This window comes from Phodopus roborovskii, unplaced genomic scaffold (genome assembly GCF_943737965.1).
Source record: "Phodopus roborovskii unplaced genomic scaffold, PHOROB, whole genome shotgun sequence".
In the NCBI taxonomy this organism is placed as follows: Eukaryota; Metazoa; Chordata; class Mammalia; order Rodentia; family Cricetidae; genus Phodopus; species Phodopus roborovskii.
The window spans coordinates 75,745-90,671 of NW_026126638.1; the positions used below are offsets into that span (position 1 = coordinate 75,745).

Genomic DNA, 14,927 nt, shown 5'->3' on the forward strand with positions numbered 1-14,927 from the left:
ACGCAAGTGCTCATGGACCTGTATCCACATAGTTAGAAAGGTGATGTGTTCTGTTTTACTCTAGGTGCCCTGCTGAACACAGGAGGGAAGCAGAGAAAATAAAGGAAATCCCACAAATCCACAAGAGGATTATGGTTCGTCCTACAATAGAGCTGTTAGCAAAAGGAAAGAAAGGCGGGGGTGTGGTACCACTCAGGAGTCATCGTTCCAGAGAGTTGAAAAGGAGAGAAAAGGGGGACATTTGAGTTGTGCTTACAGGGGTAAACATCAGGCAAAACACAGTCAGCTATGGTGGCTCTGGGAGGTAGAGGCAGGAGGATCAAGAATTCAAGACGTTTGAGACTATCCAGGTCTCTATGAGACCCTGTATGAAAAAGAGATGGACCACAGAGAGAAGGTGCTGGCCATCGTGCCTGACCACCTGAGTTCAATCCCTGGGACCCAGATGGTGGAAGGGAAGACCCAGAGAAAAACAGATTTCAAGCTGGGAAAACCAGTCCAGTCACACTAGTAAACCGAGTGCAGGGTAGTTGTGTTACCAGGTTAGGTAGACGATTAAGACAAACTGTATTATTTCCTTTCTTTGTTTGCTTGTTGGAAGGGCATACACACCGTGGCTTCTGGATAGAGCTCAGAGGACAGCTTGTGGGAGCTGGTTCTCTTCTACCGTGTGACTCCTAGAGTTCCAACCCAGGTTGTCCTGTTTAGCAGCCAAGTGTCTTGCCCGCTGAGCCTAGTGTTTTTATTGTAAAGCCAAGCACACTTGTTTTTTGCTGTTGTTGTTTCCATAGGAGATTCATGCGACATATAAACTAGTTTGAAGACACTGAACAGGGCTGCAGCCTGTCTGAGTATGAACACAAAGGACCTCATGAATGGTAACCCTGAAGGTGAACAGACTTAGGTCTCTAGTTCAGCACTGCAGATGTGGAGGGAAGCTCATCTGTCAATGAAAAGGAGGGCTGTCAGTGGTCCAGTGTTTCAAGAACAGCTTTTTGTGTTGAAACCCTGAAGGCTCAGCAGTAGTTACTCTGACAGAGGCAGGTGGGTAGGAAAACGGCTGTCTGGGTTACAGCGGCAGCGAGGGCACGAGCTTGCTGGACTGAACAGGTCCTATGCTTTCTGATCCAGCATGAGAGGCTGAGAGGTAAGGAGACATTTGTCACAAAGGGCTGGCCAGGCCAGGTACAGCAGGTGGGGGACATTTGAACTTTGTCTGATCACAAAGATATCCAACAGGTTAGCGTGGCAAGCGTGTGTCCAGATTTGAATTTCAGAAAGATCACTAGTAAGGCATGGTGGCATGGGCCTTTTAATCCCAGTATGCAGGAAGGCACCTTCTTGAGAAGATCACATGATTTCATTTTCCTCATTATAGATGGAAAACAAAAGACACAGGAGTAGCCATGGCAGAGCAGAGCAGAGCAAACAGAGAGCCTACCATTGGGGTATTTATTCAATAGACAGTTATCCATCCCGTGCGATATGTACATAAAAGTCTGTCCTGGCACTATTCGCCATGGAATTAAAGAACAAGACACACAGACAGCAACAGAGACAGAGACAGCATTCTTAAGGCTTAAAGGTATTGCTAGGTTTCTAACCTGCCCTCTGCCCTGTGGCCGAGGGCTGCTGGCCCTCCTGTAGGAACAAACCTGAGGAAAACATCTCAGCAGATCCGCTTACTGGACTGTTCCATATCACTTAAAGATATTGCTAGGTTTCTAACCTGCCCTCTGCCCCATGGCCGAGGGCTGCTGGACCTCCTGTAGGAACAAACCTGAGGAAAACATCTCAGCAGATCCGCTTACTGGACTGTTCCATATCGCTTTCCCACTCTTGCTGGCTTTTGACTCAGCCAGGTTGGAGCCACAGATAACACCTTAAGAGAGATTTGGAATGTCTGTGTACTCAAAGGAGGGTGTCCGGGAGAGGGTGTAGACAACAAGAAGGGGGGGGGTAGCAATAGGACCAGATGAAACGTGACCAGGGAAGGAAATGTGTGAATAATATTCAAAGGGTAATATATCACTGTGGCTTAGCTGCACAACAGTTCCCTATAGTCCACAGCAGTGACTGGGTCCACAGGGAGCAGCTTCAAATGCCAGAAAGAATTCATTGTATAAAGTACAAGGTCTATGCCAAACTGCATGACCGTGGTCAAGCTGCCCTTAATGATTTTATCTATAAAATTGCTGCCTTAATGGGGGAATTAAGTGCTGTATGCTAAAGTGTTTTGCCGAGTTTAAAGCATGAAGTTATTGCTCTGAATCTCACAAAGTACACAAGTCTGAAGTCATGAAGTAACATATGCTACGGGCAGATTTCCCACAAGACATTTCTCTTCAAACCCAGCTCGGGAAATCAACGGAGCAACATTTGACTAAAAAGATGATGGCATCTCTTGGAAGGGGAACCCCTTTGACTCCCTGCCAGACACTGGGCAATCCATCTCCACATTCTTTTGCAGATATTCATGTCAACTTCAGTTTTTATTTGCTTCCTTGATGACTGTTCCTTTTGCTTCCTCAGTGGCTGGATCAGCAACACTAGGAATTTAAAAAGAAAGCTAAACCAAGACATCAATGTTGGGTGTGGTGATACATAACCTCAAATCAATCCTAGCCTCTTGGAAGGTTAGGATTAGAGACTGTCATTTGAGGCTAACCTAGGCTATATATAATGAATCCAAGGCAAGTCGGCGCAACCTAAGGATCCCCTACCTCAAGATGGGCAAGGGAAGCTAACCCAAGCTTCTGTAGTAGCAGGCTTGGCTATCTGGTGTGCACAAAGCAAAGCTTAATTCCCAGTACAAAGTGGGGTGGTGGTGGGGGGTCAAAATAGCCATGTAATGTACTGGCAGCTTCCTGGTCAGGCTGTGATGACCCCTGACACTAAACAGTCATCACTGCCCTCCCTTCTAGTTCACAAGTGCTACTTTTTGCTGTGGTTGGTTTTCAAGACAATTTCTCCATGTAGCCCTGGCTGTCCTGGAACTCGCTCTGTAGACCAGGCAGACCTCAAACTCACAGAGATCCCCCTGCCTCTGCCTTCCAAATGCCAGAATTAGAGGTGTGTGCCACAACTGCCTAGCTCAAATGCTACTTCTTAAGGTCCTTCCTCATAACATAACTTCTCAAATTATAACTAGCCATACCATATTATACAAAATAGTATTTTTTTTTTAAGCATAAAATCTGGCATGAAGAATTCTGATACTTTTTTTTTTTTTTGGTTTTTTTTGAGACAGGGTTCTCTGTGTAGCTCTGCCTGTCCTGGAACTCACTCTGTAGACCAGGCTGGCCTCTAATTCAAATTCACAGAGATCTGCCTGCCTTTGCCTCCCGAGTGCTAGGATTAAAGGCATGTGCCACAGCTGCCCGGCTAAATTCTGACTACCTTTGTCACATATTTTTTGATGCAGGAACTTCCCCACTGAGGTACACGTGGCACAGAATGCGTGTGGAGGTCAGGGGACAACTTTCAGGAGTCGGTTCTTTCCTTCCAGCAGATGAGTCTCAGGGATCAAACTCAGGCCATCAGGATTGGTAGGTAGTAAGTAAATATACCCTTCAAGCCATCTTGCTGGTCCTATAATTTTTTAAAATAATTTTTTGTTTTGTTTTGAAAAGATATCATCATCATCATTATTATTCTTACACATTATTTTCAATATATATGTTTTTGAGACAGAGTTTCTCTGTGTAGCGCTGGCTATTCCAGAAATTATTCTGTAGACCAGGTTGGCATTGAACTCACAGAGATCTGCCTGCCTCTGCCTCTCAAGTGCTGGGACTAAATTTATATTACTATTTAGATTTATTTCATTTTATGCATATGGATGTTCTGTCTATATGTGTTTATGCACTCACCACATGTGTTCCTGGTGCCTGGAAATCAGAAGAGGGTGTCACATCCCCTGGACCTGGATAAGGACACGTATGAGGCGCCATGTGGATGCTGGAAATTGAATATGGGTCCTCTGAAGGAGCAACAAGTGCTCCTAATCACTGAGCCATCTCTCTAGGCCCTATTATTATTTTTTTAAAAAAAGATTCGTGCGTGTGTGTGTGTGTGTGTGTGTGTGTGTGTGTGTGTGTCTGCGTTCAGGCAGAAGTCTATTTGGCTGATGGGCTTGCACAGGAACAGTGGCTTTCTGTTTGTAGCTCTGTAAACTGGAAGGAGCCATCTCTGCTCCCAAGGTTTTTACCACCCCCATCATCGTAAAAGTTGACAATGGCCTTTATGGCTGACACTTTAGTTTGGGGAATTCATGGAGGCTGGAACCTTGTGTAGTTTCTTCGCACAGGGGTTGCCCTAGAAACCCTGTTCCCCAGGAAAAGCACCTTTTCCTACTTTGCACGAAGGCACTGCACCCTCTTCTGGCCTCATGGGCAACAAGCATGCAGTTGGTATACAAACATTAGGTCGAAACACTCCTACACATAATATAAATAAAAAGAAAACAGATGCTAACTTAAAACCGTGTGACAGGTTCTAGAGCACTAAGACAAAGGCAAGCAGAGGTTTCACCAAAGAGCACCTGTTCCTATTTTTTCTTTCAGTGATGCCCTGTGTCTGCAGCCTGCAAGTCTCCTGCTCTCCACTTAGGCCCTCCCTTTAGTCACCGAGGCTACCTTAATGAAATCAAACAGTTTATCTCAGTGTCTATTGTGGGTTGGATATGACCAAAGACTTGATAAGCCCAAAGACTCATGGGTTAAAAGGTTTGGTTGAGAACTAATAGACCTCTGGGAAGAATCATGGGGGATCTGACCTCTTCAGTGGACTAACCCACAGATGGGTTCATAGCTTGATAGTGATGTGGCTGGTGGGGGTGGGGAGCAGAAAGCAGAGCCCAGTTGCAGGCATTCCTTTGAAGGCTATATAATCCCGGACCTGGGCCACCTTCTTCCATCCCACTCTCCAGACATAACAGTGTGCCCCATCATAGCTTGGCCCCAAAACAATGGAACCACGTGCTAGTGGACTGTTATCCTGGAGCCATGAGGGAATAAATCCTTTCTCGATTCAGTGTTTTCTCAGTTATTTTGTCACGATGAAAGGGTGTCTAATCCAGCATGAGCCCCGGCTCAGTTCTGACGGATAACATCTCTTTGACCATTTTAGTATGTTTTCATGTTTTCCCTTGGTGGTCTGTCATTAACACCTGCGGGGGGGGGGGTACCCCACCACTTCTGGTTTCACGGGTGGTTTTCCTTGTCTTTAAACGTACAAGTGTCAGAAGCCCGATAGGTCTTGGCTCCTAAATTCTAAAGCCCACCCACCCCCACCCCTCCATCCCCAAGCAGCGGCCTTTCCTTTCACCCCCTCCCTCAACTGTACCCTGAATATTCTCAAATGGGTTCTCTTCTCCCTGGGGCTTTGTCTTCTAGGACCAATTAAAAACAGTTCACAAGGCACTGGTCTCACCTTACATAGATGAGGGGCTGGAGAAATGGCTCCGCGGTTAAGAGCACTGGCTATTCGTCCAGAGGACCTGGGTTCAAGCCCCAGCACCTACATGGCAACTGACCTTACACAGGTGAATTCTGGATCATAAAAGCAGTCAGTACTGGAGCTGCAGAGGTCTACATTGCCACCTGGTGGCCTGCTTTCAAATAGGTCTTGTGACTCCTAGGATGCTCCTGGCTGGCATCCTAGCAACAGGATCTGGAGGCAGATGGTTGTGGGCGGAACAGGACAGCTCCTTCAAACCCAGCATTTTCCAGCATTTTCCCTGTCTGTGATTGTCTTATCCTTTCACGGTCTCCCCCCTTCAGAATTCAATTCCTCCCTTTCCCGGAGACTGAACGAAGGCCTTATCCATGATAATCAAAGGCACACTCCATCAGCAAGCGGCCCAGCCCTTTCTTCTGTGCTCTCTGCTAAATCTCCAACATCTCTTCTTCCTTTTTGACTCTCAGCTGATACCCCAACTTAATATAGTTCATTGAGAAAATAGAAGCGAAATAAGAGAAATTCTCCATCTTCACCAACATCTTCTGCTTCTAACTCTACTCCCACTCTCAGCTTCCTGCCAAACAGATAAAGTGTCACCTGCTCCAGCTACACCACACCTTCCTTGGATAGCTGGACCCTCTTCCTACCCAAAGATCCTGTCTGGAAACTAACTCCTTTCTGGAGTGAAAGGTTCTTTTTTTCTGATGAATCCATACCCTAGTTCCTTTTAAGACTCATCTGAGGGTCACAGAATTTAGAAGAGTGGATCTTTGTGTGGCAGTAAGAAGGTGAAAGGGGGATGTTGAGTGTTAGGATGCATTAAAGAATCCCCATGAGGCACAGTTCCTTCCTGAGGATCAAAGCAGGAAGTCTCCTCTTGCCCCTGCCCCGCTAGACAGCACCCAATATACATTCCTCTTTATTTTGCAGTTCCGAGGATGGACCCTGAGCCTCACAAGTGCTGGACAAGTGCCCCACAGTGGAGGCTCCATTTCCTGAGACATCCTCTGTTGTTACACCTGTGCTAAGATCACCAGCAAATACCACCTGAACAAATCCAGCAACGGCCACCTCTCTGTTCTTCTTTCTCCCTGTTGTGTTTTTAAGATGGGATCTGAAGTAGCCCAGGCTAGCCTCAAACTTGCTTTGTAGTTGCAGATGACCTTGAACCTCTGATCTTTCTGCCTCCACCTCCCAAGGGCTGGGATTGCTGGTGTGTGCCACCACCCTGTTTCCTGTTTCCGTGGTGCTGGGGATCAAACACAGGACTTGGTAAATGTTGTGCAAGTCCTGCTACTTAGCTCCCTCCCCAGCTCCTCTGCTCAGTTCTGCATTCCTCAACCTCCATTAGCTCCACATACATTGAACCTCCCAGGAAGGCCTTTTAGTCTCTCTGCTTGCCTGTGTGTGTGTGTGTGTGTGTGTAACGAGGTGCTTCTGTAGCCCAAGATAACCTGGAACTTACTCTGCAGCCCAGGCTGGCCTCAATCTCACAGTGACCCTCTCCCCTCAGCCTCCCTCTCGAGTACTGCCATCACAGGTGTGATCTCCAGGTTCTGGTTTTGGAGCCATCACTCTGTCTGGGTTTCTGCATCATCCCGCTGTTTTCCTCCGCATTCCTAAACACTGGCATGTCCTTAAAGCACAGCCCTCACAGCTTTCTTCCTCTACCCCAATTCCCAACACTTTCCAATATGTGCATGGCTTTGAATACCCGAACCAGATGGGTCTGTAATTTGGGCTTCACTCTGGGCTCGGATCTGATATTTCTTCACCTAGAAGTCTGTCTGAAATCAGGAGAGCTCAGGAGTCCAGCCCTAGTCTACTCTCTCTGGTCCTTTGTCTAGTTTCTCCACTGGGAATGGCCACCCCAACAGAGGAGTCAGTCCAACATCTGGATGACCTTTGCCCTCCTGTGCAGTCCATCAGCTCACCCACTTCCCTTAGCCTATCCATCATTGCTGGGGTCATCTTCTCTCTACCCTATGGGTCCTAGGGTAATGCATCTCTGTCTCCTTGTTCACCTTCACATAGTCTGTTATCCCAACAACAGCCAAAGTGATCTCTTAGAAACATAAATTTGATCTCATTTCTTCCATTGTCAAAACTCCTCCATGGACTGTCTATCATATTTAGATCAAAAACTTAGATAACACCTTGGTGGGCTGCAGGCCTGTGCCACCTAGCTCAAGGTCACCTCTGTTCCCCACAGCTCTTCTCCTGGGTACACCAGGGTAACCTCCTTGACAGTGTTTGTTTATTCTAAGGCCGTGGTTCTTAACCTATGGGTCCTGACCCTTTGGGGTCGAATAATCATATCAGATATTTACAACTCATAACAAATAAAAAATTTCACATAGCAAAATTAGAGTTGTAAAGTAGCAGCAGGTCACCACAGCATGAAGAGCCATGTTAAAGGGTTGCAGCATGAGGAGAGTTGAGAAGCCCAGCTCTAGGGCCTTGCATATGCCAGGCCCGCATTCTACATTAGGCCATGTCTCTACCCCCCTTTATACTTTTTGACACAGGGTCTCCAGCTCCAGCTCCGGGGCATCCAATGACCTCTTCTGGACTTTGAGGCTATCTGCACGCACATGACATTACATACATACAAACAGACATGCACACACACACCTTCACAGCTCCGTTGAGATGCGGTTCACACAGAGTGCACAGGGCATTGCGTTTTAGTGTCGTCAGAGTGCTGCAGCCATCTTTCTTTTTTAAACGTGTGTGTTCTGTGCTTGAGAGCCTGGGCACACATGTGGAAGTTAGAGGAAGACTTCCCGGAATTGGGTCTCTCTCACCTTTCACCATGTGGGTTCTGGGGAGCATCCTTACCCACTGGGCCATCTTGGGGCACAACCTGTATTTTACTGTTTTTGGAGACAAAGTCTCATGACATAGCCCTGGCTGGACTTTTGCTTTTGCTGTCCAGTCTCACCTGTTTTGATTCAGAGTGTGGTAGCCATCACCATTCAGAGTTGAAGAACAGTGGTAACCAAGACTACATGGCCCACAGAGCATAATACATCCACTCCCGGGATCTGTACATTACAATACGCTTGCCCCTGCTGGAGTCTGAGAAGCGTTTATACTCCAGGATCTTTACACACTGTTTCTTTTGTATGAATGACTCCAGATTGCCTCATGGCTGGCCCGGGGCCTTCTATTTCTGCTCCACTACTTCCTAAAGAGGCTTTCCCCAACCAGACCACAGTATCAAAATGAGCAAACTCCCTCCCTGCTCCCTCCCGTTTCTATATTGTTATCTGACTGATTTTCCATCTTGGACTTTCTCATGTCCTGAACTGGAGTCGAGGCATCAGTAGTGCCTGACACATGGATGAATGAGGGGGAAGAAAAGGAGGAGGAAAGAAGAAACGGGAAACAAAAACAAAAGCCACATGTAAACAACTAGATGAATAAATGAGCCCTTGAAGGAAATGAGTCCAGGAAAAAAAAAAAAGCTATTTAATATTCGCTCAGTGGTTTTATTAGAGGAAAGAAGCCTGAATGAAAGAGCAGTATGGGGCTGGGGATGTGGCTCAGATGGTAGAATGCTGCCTGTGGTTCAACCCCACCACCACATAGGAAGATGTGGTGGATCTCTCTCACCAGGGACCCCGCTCTGGGAGAGGGGCAGAGGCTGGAGAACCAGCAGTTCAAAGTTGTCCCCAGCTATAGAGAATGTGAGGCTGGCCTGAGATGCATGAGACCTCATCTCAAAATTAAGCAATAAAGGAAGAACAGCATAGAGGGTCCAGGAGCAAGGATGTTTGAATATTTTTGTTTCTAACTTTTCTAATTTGATATTTCTTTCTCAGCTAAAAATCCAACAGATTACAGTGTCTTTTCCTTACTACATATTTAACCCATTACTCTTGGTTCGTCTTGAATTCTGAGTTTTCACCCTTGATGCTAGTATGATATTGGACACAGTTTTAGCTAGTAGTGGGCTTTGTCAAAATGGCTTTTCAAAAGTAAAACCAGGGCAAGTGAGATGGCTCATTTGGTAAAACTGCCTGCTATTAAGCCCGATAAACTAAGTTCAATCCCTGAGACCCACGTAGGAAAAAAGACCCAACTTCTGAAAATGACTTTCTGACCTCCGTATGTTCACAGGGCACATGTGCACCCCTGTTCTTAAATAGTTGTAAATAAATATAATAAAACCACTGTTTTCAATTGCTAGTAATAGCACCAACAAACATTTTAACCTTTACTTAACCTTAATTCCCATCAAACTTCAGAGGACGCTTTCCCTTAACTTAATAGATATATATTTCTTTTAAAATAAAACAAGAATGGAGAGAACACGATGGCACATACTAATAATCTCAATATTGTGGAGTGAGGCAAGAGGGTAGTGAGTTTGAGGTCATCCTGAATTACATAGTGAGATTCTGACTCAAACAAACAAACAAACACACCAATGATATGTGCTTCCTTAATATGATAAGGTTGGCGTAACCAGGAAGCCTCAAAATAAGAGAAATATGGTGGTTTATATAGTTTCTTTTTCTTTTTGGGACTGGGCAGCATAAGCTAGCCTTGGACTTGCTTTGTTCCTATGGTAACCTACAATTTTTTGAAATGGAAAACCAGGGAAATGGAAACCCTTGTCTTAAATAGATAAGCTTCATTATTCAATAAACAGTGTGAGCAGGAGCCACAGACAGGGCCTACAGCAAGGAGAGTTTGGCGGGGAATTGGGGTGGGAGGAATACAGAGCAGCCATGCTTTTGGTTAGTGAGGAAAATAAACACATTAAAAAAGGGTTCTCTACTGCAAGCCAACATCCTGACACTGTCTCTGCCTTACCTGCTCTGGTAGAAGAGGCTAATGGTCACTGAGCACCCACTCATGTCCGAGCTCTGCCTGACCAGTTCACAAAGCATTCCCCCTCTGGCACACCCCCAACTTGCCATGGAACCCAGACTTAGTCATCACCATCTGTGCTGCCAGCTCCTCTGAACCTCACTGGCACGAACAAAGCTAGTTTCTCTCGCCAGGGAAGTTGATGTACTGTTTGTGCCACACATTCCGGGCACTGATGCTTTTTCCTCCAGCCCTTCGCTCCTCCATCTCTGTGAATAAACTTAGACTGTCTTCACCTCTCCAATCCTGTGAGAGGCATTGTCTGCTCATCGGAGAACACCGGTTGTGTTCTCCAGGGTTTGTGTTGTACAGGTTGAGGCACTCCTTTTCGGGAGGAGAGAGGGTGCTGAAAGCTTGCCAAAAGGAGGCTAAGGAAGCTCATGAAGGCCCTCCTGAGGTCACTTAGGCAGTTGCTGGTGGGGGTGGGGGAGTGAGTGGGGTGGGTAAGCTGCCAGCAAGTTTTGTACAGGGAATTCCAATGACGCATCTTCAATCAGTGCTTGCCCATGCTGGTGTGCTTTTGATGACGCAGCTGCCGCCGGTGGGTGGATAAGTCATTTCCTAGCCATACTCCTGTTACGTGACATCAATAAACTCTCTGGTCGCCAAGCCATATCTGAGAGGAGTCTCTCTTTGGTTTGTCATCAGTACCCTTTCTTGGATGAATAGATATGTGTTCTATTCCTGAGAAAAGTCATATACTATATTCTGTTGTGGGATATTTGCACACTGTGTGACCATGTAGTACTGTGATTGATACAAAGCTGAATGACCAATAGCTAGGCAGGAGGTATAGGAGGGACTTCCCAGCAGAGAGAGGAAGTAGGAGGAGAGATCTAGACACAAGACAGACAGACAGACAGATAGACAGAGAGGGAGGGAGGGAGGGAGAGAGACAGAGGAAGCAGGAATGGGTGGTAAGTGACAACATAGATGAATAGAAATGGGTTAATTTACATTGTAAGAGCTAGTTAAAAATAAGCCTAAGCCCCCCCGACTGATAGCTGGGAAACCAGCATTGGACCGACTCAGACCCCCTGAACATGGGTCTCAGTTAGAAGGCCTGGGCAGTCTAAGGGACCTCTGACAGTGGAACCAGGATGTATCCCTGGTGCACGAAAGGACTTTGGGAACACATTCCCCATGGAGGGATACTCCCTTAGCCTAGAGGCAGGTGGGAGGGCCTAGTCCCTACTCCAAATGACTTGACAGATTTTGTTGATCCCTCCTGGAAGGCAACACCTTCCCAGTGGAGTGGATGGGGAATGGGACAGGATGGGGGGTCGGGGGTTATGGGAGGGAGGGAGAGGGAACTGGGATCAATATGTAAAATAAGAAAAAATTATATATATATATATATCCTAAACTAATGCCAAGTTTTCACTATTATTATTATTAATATTATTATTATTTTGAGACAGGGTTTCTCTGTGTAATAGCCCTAGCTGTCCTGGAACTCAAATTGTAGACCAGGCTGGCCTTGAACTCCCAGAGATCTGCCTGCTTCTGCCTCCCAAAAGTGCTGGGATTAAAGGTATGCACCATCACCATCTGGCATGCTTTCACATTAAAAAAAATCTGGCTATGATAAAGATGGGGCAGAAAAAAAGGACTAAGGTCACTTCTGTACTTTATATACTAATTTGACTTTGATTGTCCCCTATGCAAGGACAACAGACAAATCTGTGAACTATCCCATATTAAAAAAAAAAAAAGTAGGAAAACAAAAGGGGGGACTATTGAGACTATTGGAGGGACAGAGGAAACGGGATAAAGGGAGGCATGAATATTATGGAATGATCCAAGAACAGTACATTTACACATGAAAACATAATGAATCCTAACTTTCTTTTTACAAATAATGTATGCTAGTAACGACACAAAAGAAATCTGGCTGATTTCCATGCCTTAGTGTGGAAAGCACATTAAAGGAGACGATTGCTTTCCTAAGGATGGCCATTAAAATGTTCAGGAAAAAAACCCCTGAGGCCCTAGTAGTTACAGTGTCTCCTATAGGCTGATGCAGCGATGGGCTCCTGTCAGCACATTTGTGCCTTACACTATTATCAAGACAAGAGAAGATCAGAATGAGGTAAGCACTGGAATTACAACAGTAACATGCCAGTTTGATTCCAATTACTCACACTCTGTTTACTGGTCTCCATCTCTCTATCGTAGTGAGACTGGACCTTTCTTCAAATTTCTCTTCAAGGCACAGGTTCCTGTAAATTGTAATTGGTTCATTAGTTACTTATTCTGTCTAATTGGGGTCCCCAAGAGAACAGCCTGTGACTTAGCTTCTGGACAACTGAGCACGAGGATAGTGGGAGATAAATTTCCATAAATTCTAACGGGATCCTTGTTCAATGGCCAGGGGTGTGGGAGGCTAATGGTGAAGGTCCCTGGGTAGAGGAAAGAAAAAGACAGCTGAATATGGTAAAGACCTCTAGATTTTGAGGCATTACTCTGCCACCAATTAACAGTTTCCTTCTGCAGAATGAGTAGGAAGTTCTTAGATTTTTTTTTTTTTTAATGTATATGAGTGTTTTGCCTGTATGTATGTAAGTCTTGGAAAAGCAAACTTAAAAAAAACCAAATCAAAAAACAAACAAACAAACAAAACCAACAAAAACTGGGTTCAATGGTTAAAAGCACTGGCTGCTCTTCCAGAGGTCCTGAGTTCAATTCCCAGAAACCACATGGTGGCCAGAACCATCCGTAATGACATCTGGTGCCCTCTTCTGGACTGCAGGTATGCATGCAGACAGAACACTGTATATATCATAAATAAATCTTAAAATAAAATAAAATAACCCCCATGCTTTTCTGAAAAGTGAGGCACCAAGCTGGACGTTGGTGGTACACACTTTTAATCCCAGCACCAGGGAGGCAGAGGTGAGTTGGAGGCCAGCCTGGTCTACAGAGCTAATTCCAGGACAGGATCCAAAACAATGCAGAGAAACCCTGTCTGGAAAAACCAACCAACCAACCAACAAACAAAAATGTGAGGTGCCAGGACCAGCAAGATAGTTCAGTGGGTAAGGGTTCTTGTTGCCAAGCCTGACAACCTAAATTTGATCCCTGGAACCCAATAGTGGAAGGAAGGAACTAAATCCTACAAGCTGTCCTTTGTGACACATTCACGAAGTCACACACACACACACACACACACACACACACACACACACACTCTCTCTCTCTCTTTCTCTCTCTCTTTCTCTCTCTCTCTTCTTTCTCTCTCCTCTCTCTCTCTCCTGCCATGTGAAAATAAACATTTAAAGGTGAGGTAAAGAAGATCATAGTGGTCATAGTGGTCAAGCTGGGACGGTGAGGTGGAGGTGGGGTGTAGTTATAGCTTATCAAGGGAACACTGGCCTAGCATGTGTTCAATCCCCAATGCTTCATAAAAAGAAAAATGCTAAATTGATTAACTTGGAGAAACTAACACCATTGTGCCCAGGGGCATATGGCTTTTTCATGTCTTCTCACACAGGGAATAAGTCACTTGATGACTGAATAACCCATTATTTGCTAAGAAAAAGCCGATTTTCAGATCCTGGCAGGCATCTTTCATGGCTAATACACTTCCCTCTCCGCAGTCCAGTTCTGCTTGGATTCATGAGAGGCTCGCTTATGGTTCTCTGTGAAGTTACTCTCTACAAGGTCCTTTCAGACAAACCACTCTCTCTACCCCCCCCCCCCGGCATTTGGCTTAGCATTCAGTCCTGTCCTGATTCCTTCACCTTGAGAAGATGTACAGGCCTGATGGCACCGGCCTGTAATTCTAGGTAACCTGGGGTCCTGATGCAGAAGGATCTAAAATTTCAATCCAGCCTGGGCTAGAAGGATGCTCAAGGTCACAGCTCTGTCCCCCAAAGTAACAAGGCTGGGGATGAAGCTATGTGGCGTATTTCCTTCCTGGCATGATCAACGTTGTAGTTTCCATCCCCCCCCCCCCCCCAAAGATTTCCCACTAGGATCTAAGCTCTACCCATCTGTCTGGTCTAGGATGCTGAGGCCCAGGAGGGAGGGGCGTTTGGCCTTGTGCTTGGTTGAGGTCTCTGGGATGCAGTGGGAGCTCATTGAACACCGATGGGGGCGACCCCCAGGGCAACCTCCACCCTCCACCCTCCACCCATCGCGACCTCCCGGCTCTCACCCACCATCCCCGCAGCAGCCCGGCGCTGAGCTCCGCCCAACCGTCTGCGTCGCGGCCCCGCTCTGCCCCGGGCACCGCGCCGGAGTGACAGCGCCGCCGCCACCGCCACAGCCGTTAGCCCCGCGCCGTCGCCAGCCGGCTTTCCGTTCCGAAGGGTCCGTTGACGGAGGAAAACGTGCCCGGCGCCCGCTGCTCGCTGCGTCCGCCCCGCACGCTCCACCTACCGGGGAGGCAAGGGTCCCCTCCGGGGCGGCAGGCCGCCCGTGTCCTGCTCCTTACCTGGCCACCAACCGACCAGCCGCAGTCTGGGGTCCTCGGGAGCGCCCCGAACGTGCCAGCGCCCCGAGCCTTCACGGGGTAACCGTCCTGGGCCCCGCCATCCTCCGCGCCGCCGTTAAGAGTGTGGTGGCATTGCTGCTTTAAG

The 14,927-nt window shown here is 46.7% G+C and overlaps 1 protein-coding gene across 1 annotated transcript in view; it reads right to left on the reverse strand.

Moving 5' to 3' along the window:
• Positions 1-14,657, reverse strand: part of LOC127239128 (solute carrier family 2, facilitated glucose transporter member 3) — a 59,652-nt gene extending 44,995 nt beyond the window's left edge. The window contains exons 1-2 of the mRNA XM_051207922.1: positions 14,508-14,657; positions 12,489-12,566 (exon numbers count right to left, since the gene is read on the reverse strand). Coding sequence (XP_051063879.1) covers positions 12,489-12,509 — 21 coding nt within the window. The 5' untranslated portion in view covers positions 12,510-12,566; positions 14,508-14,657. The remainder of the gene's footprint in view (positions 1-12,488; positions 12,567-14,507) is intronic.
• Positions 14,658-14,927: the final 270 nt, after the last annotated feature.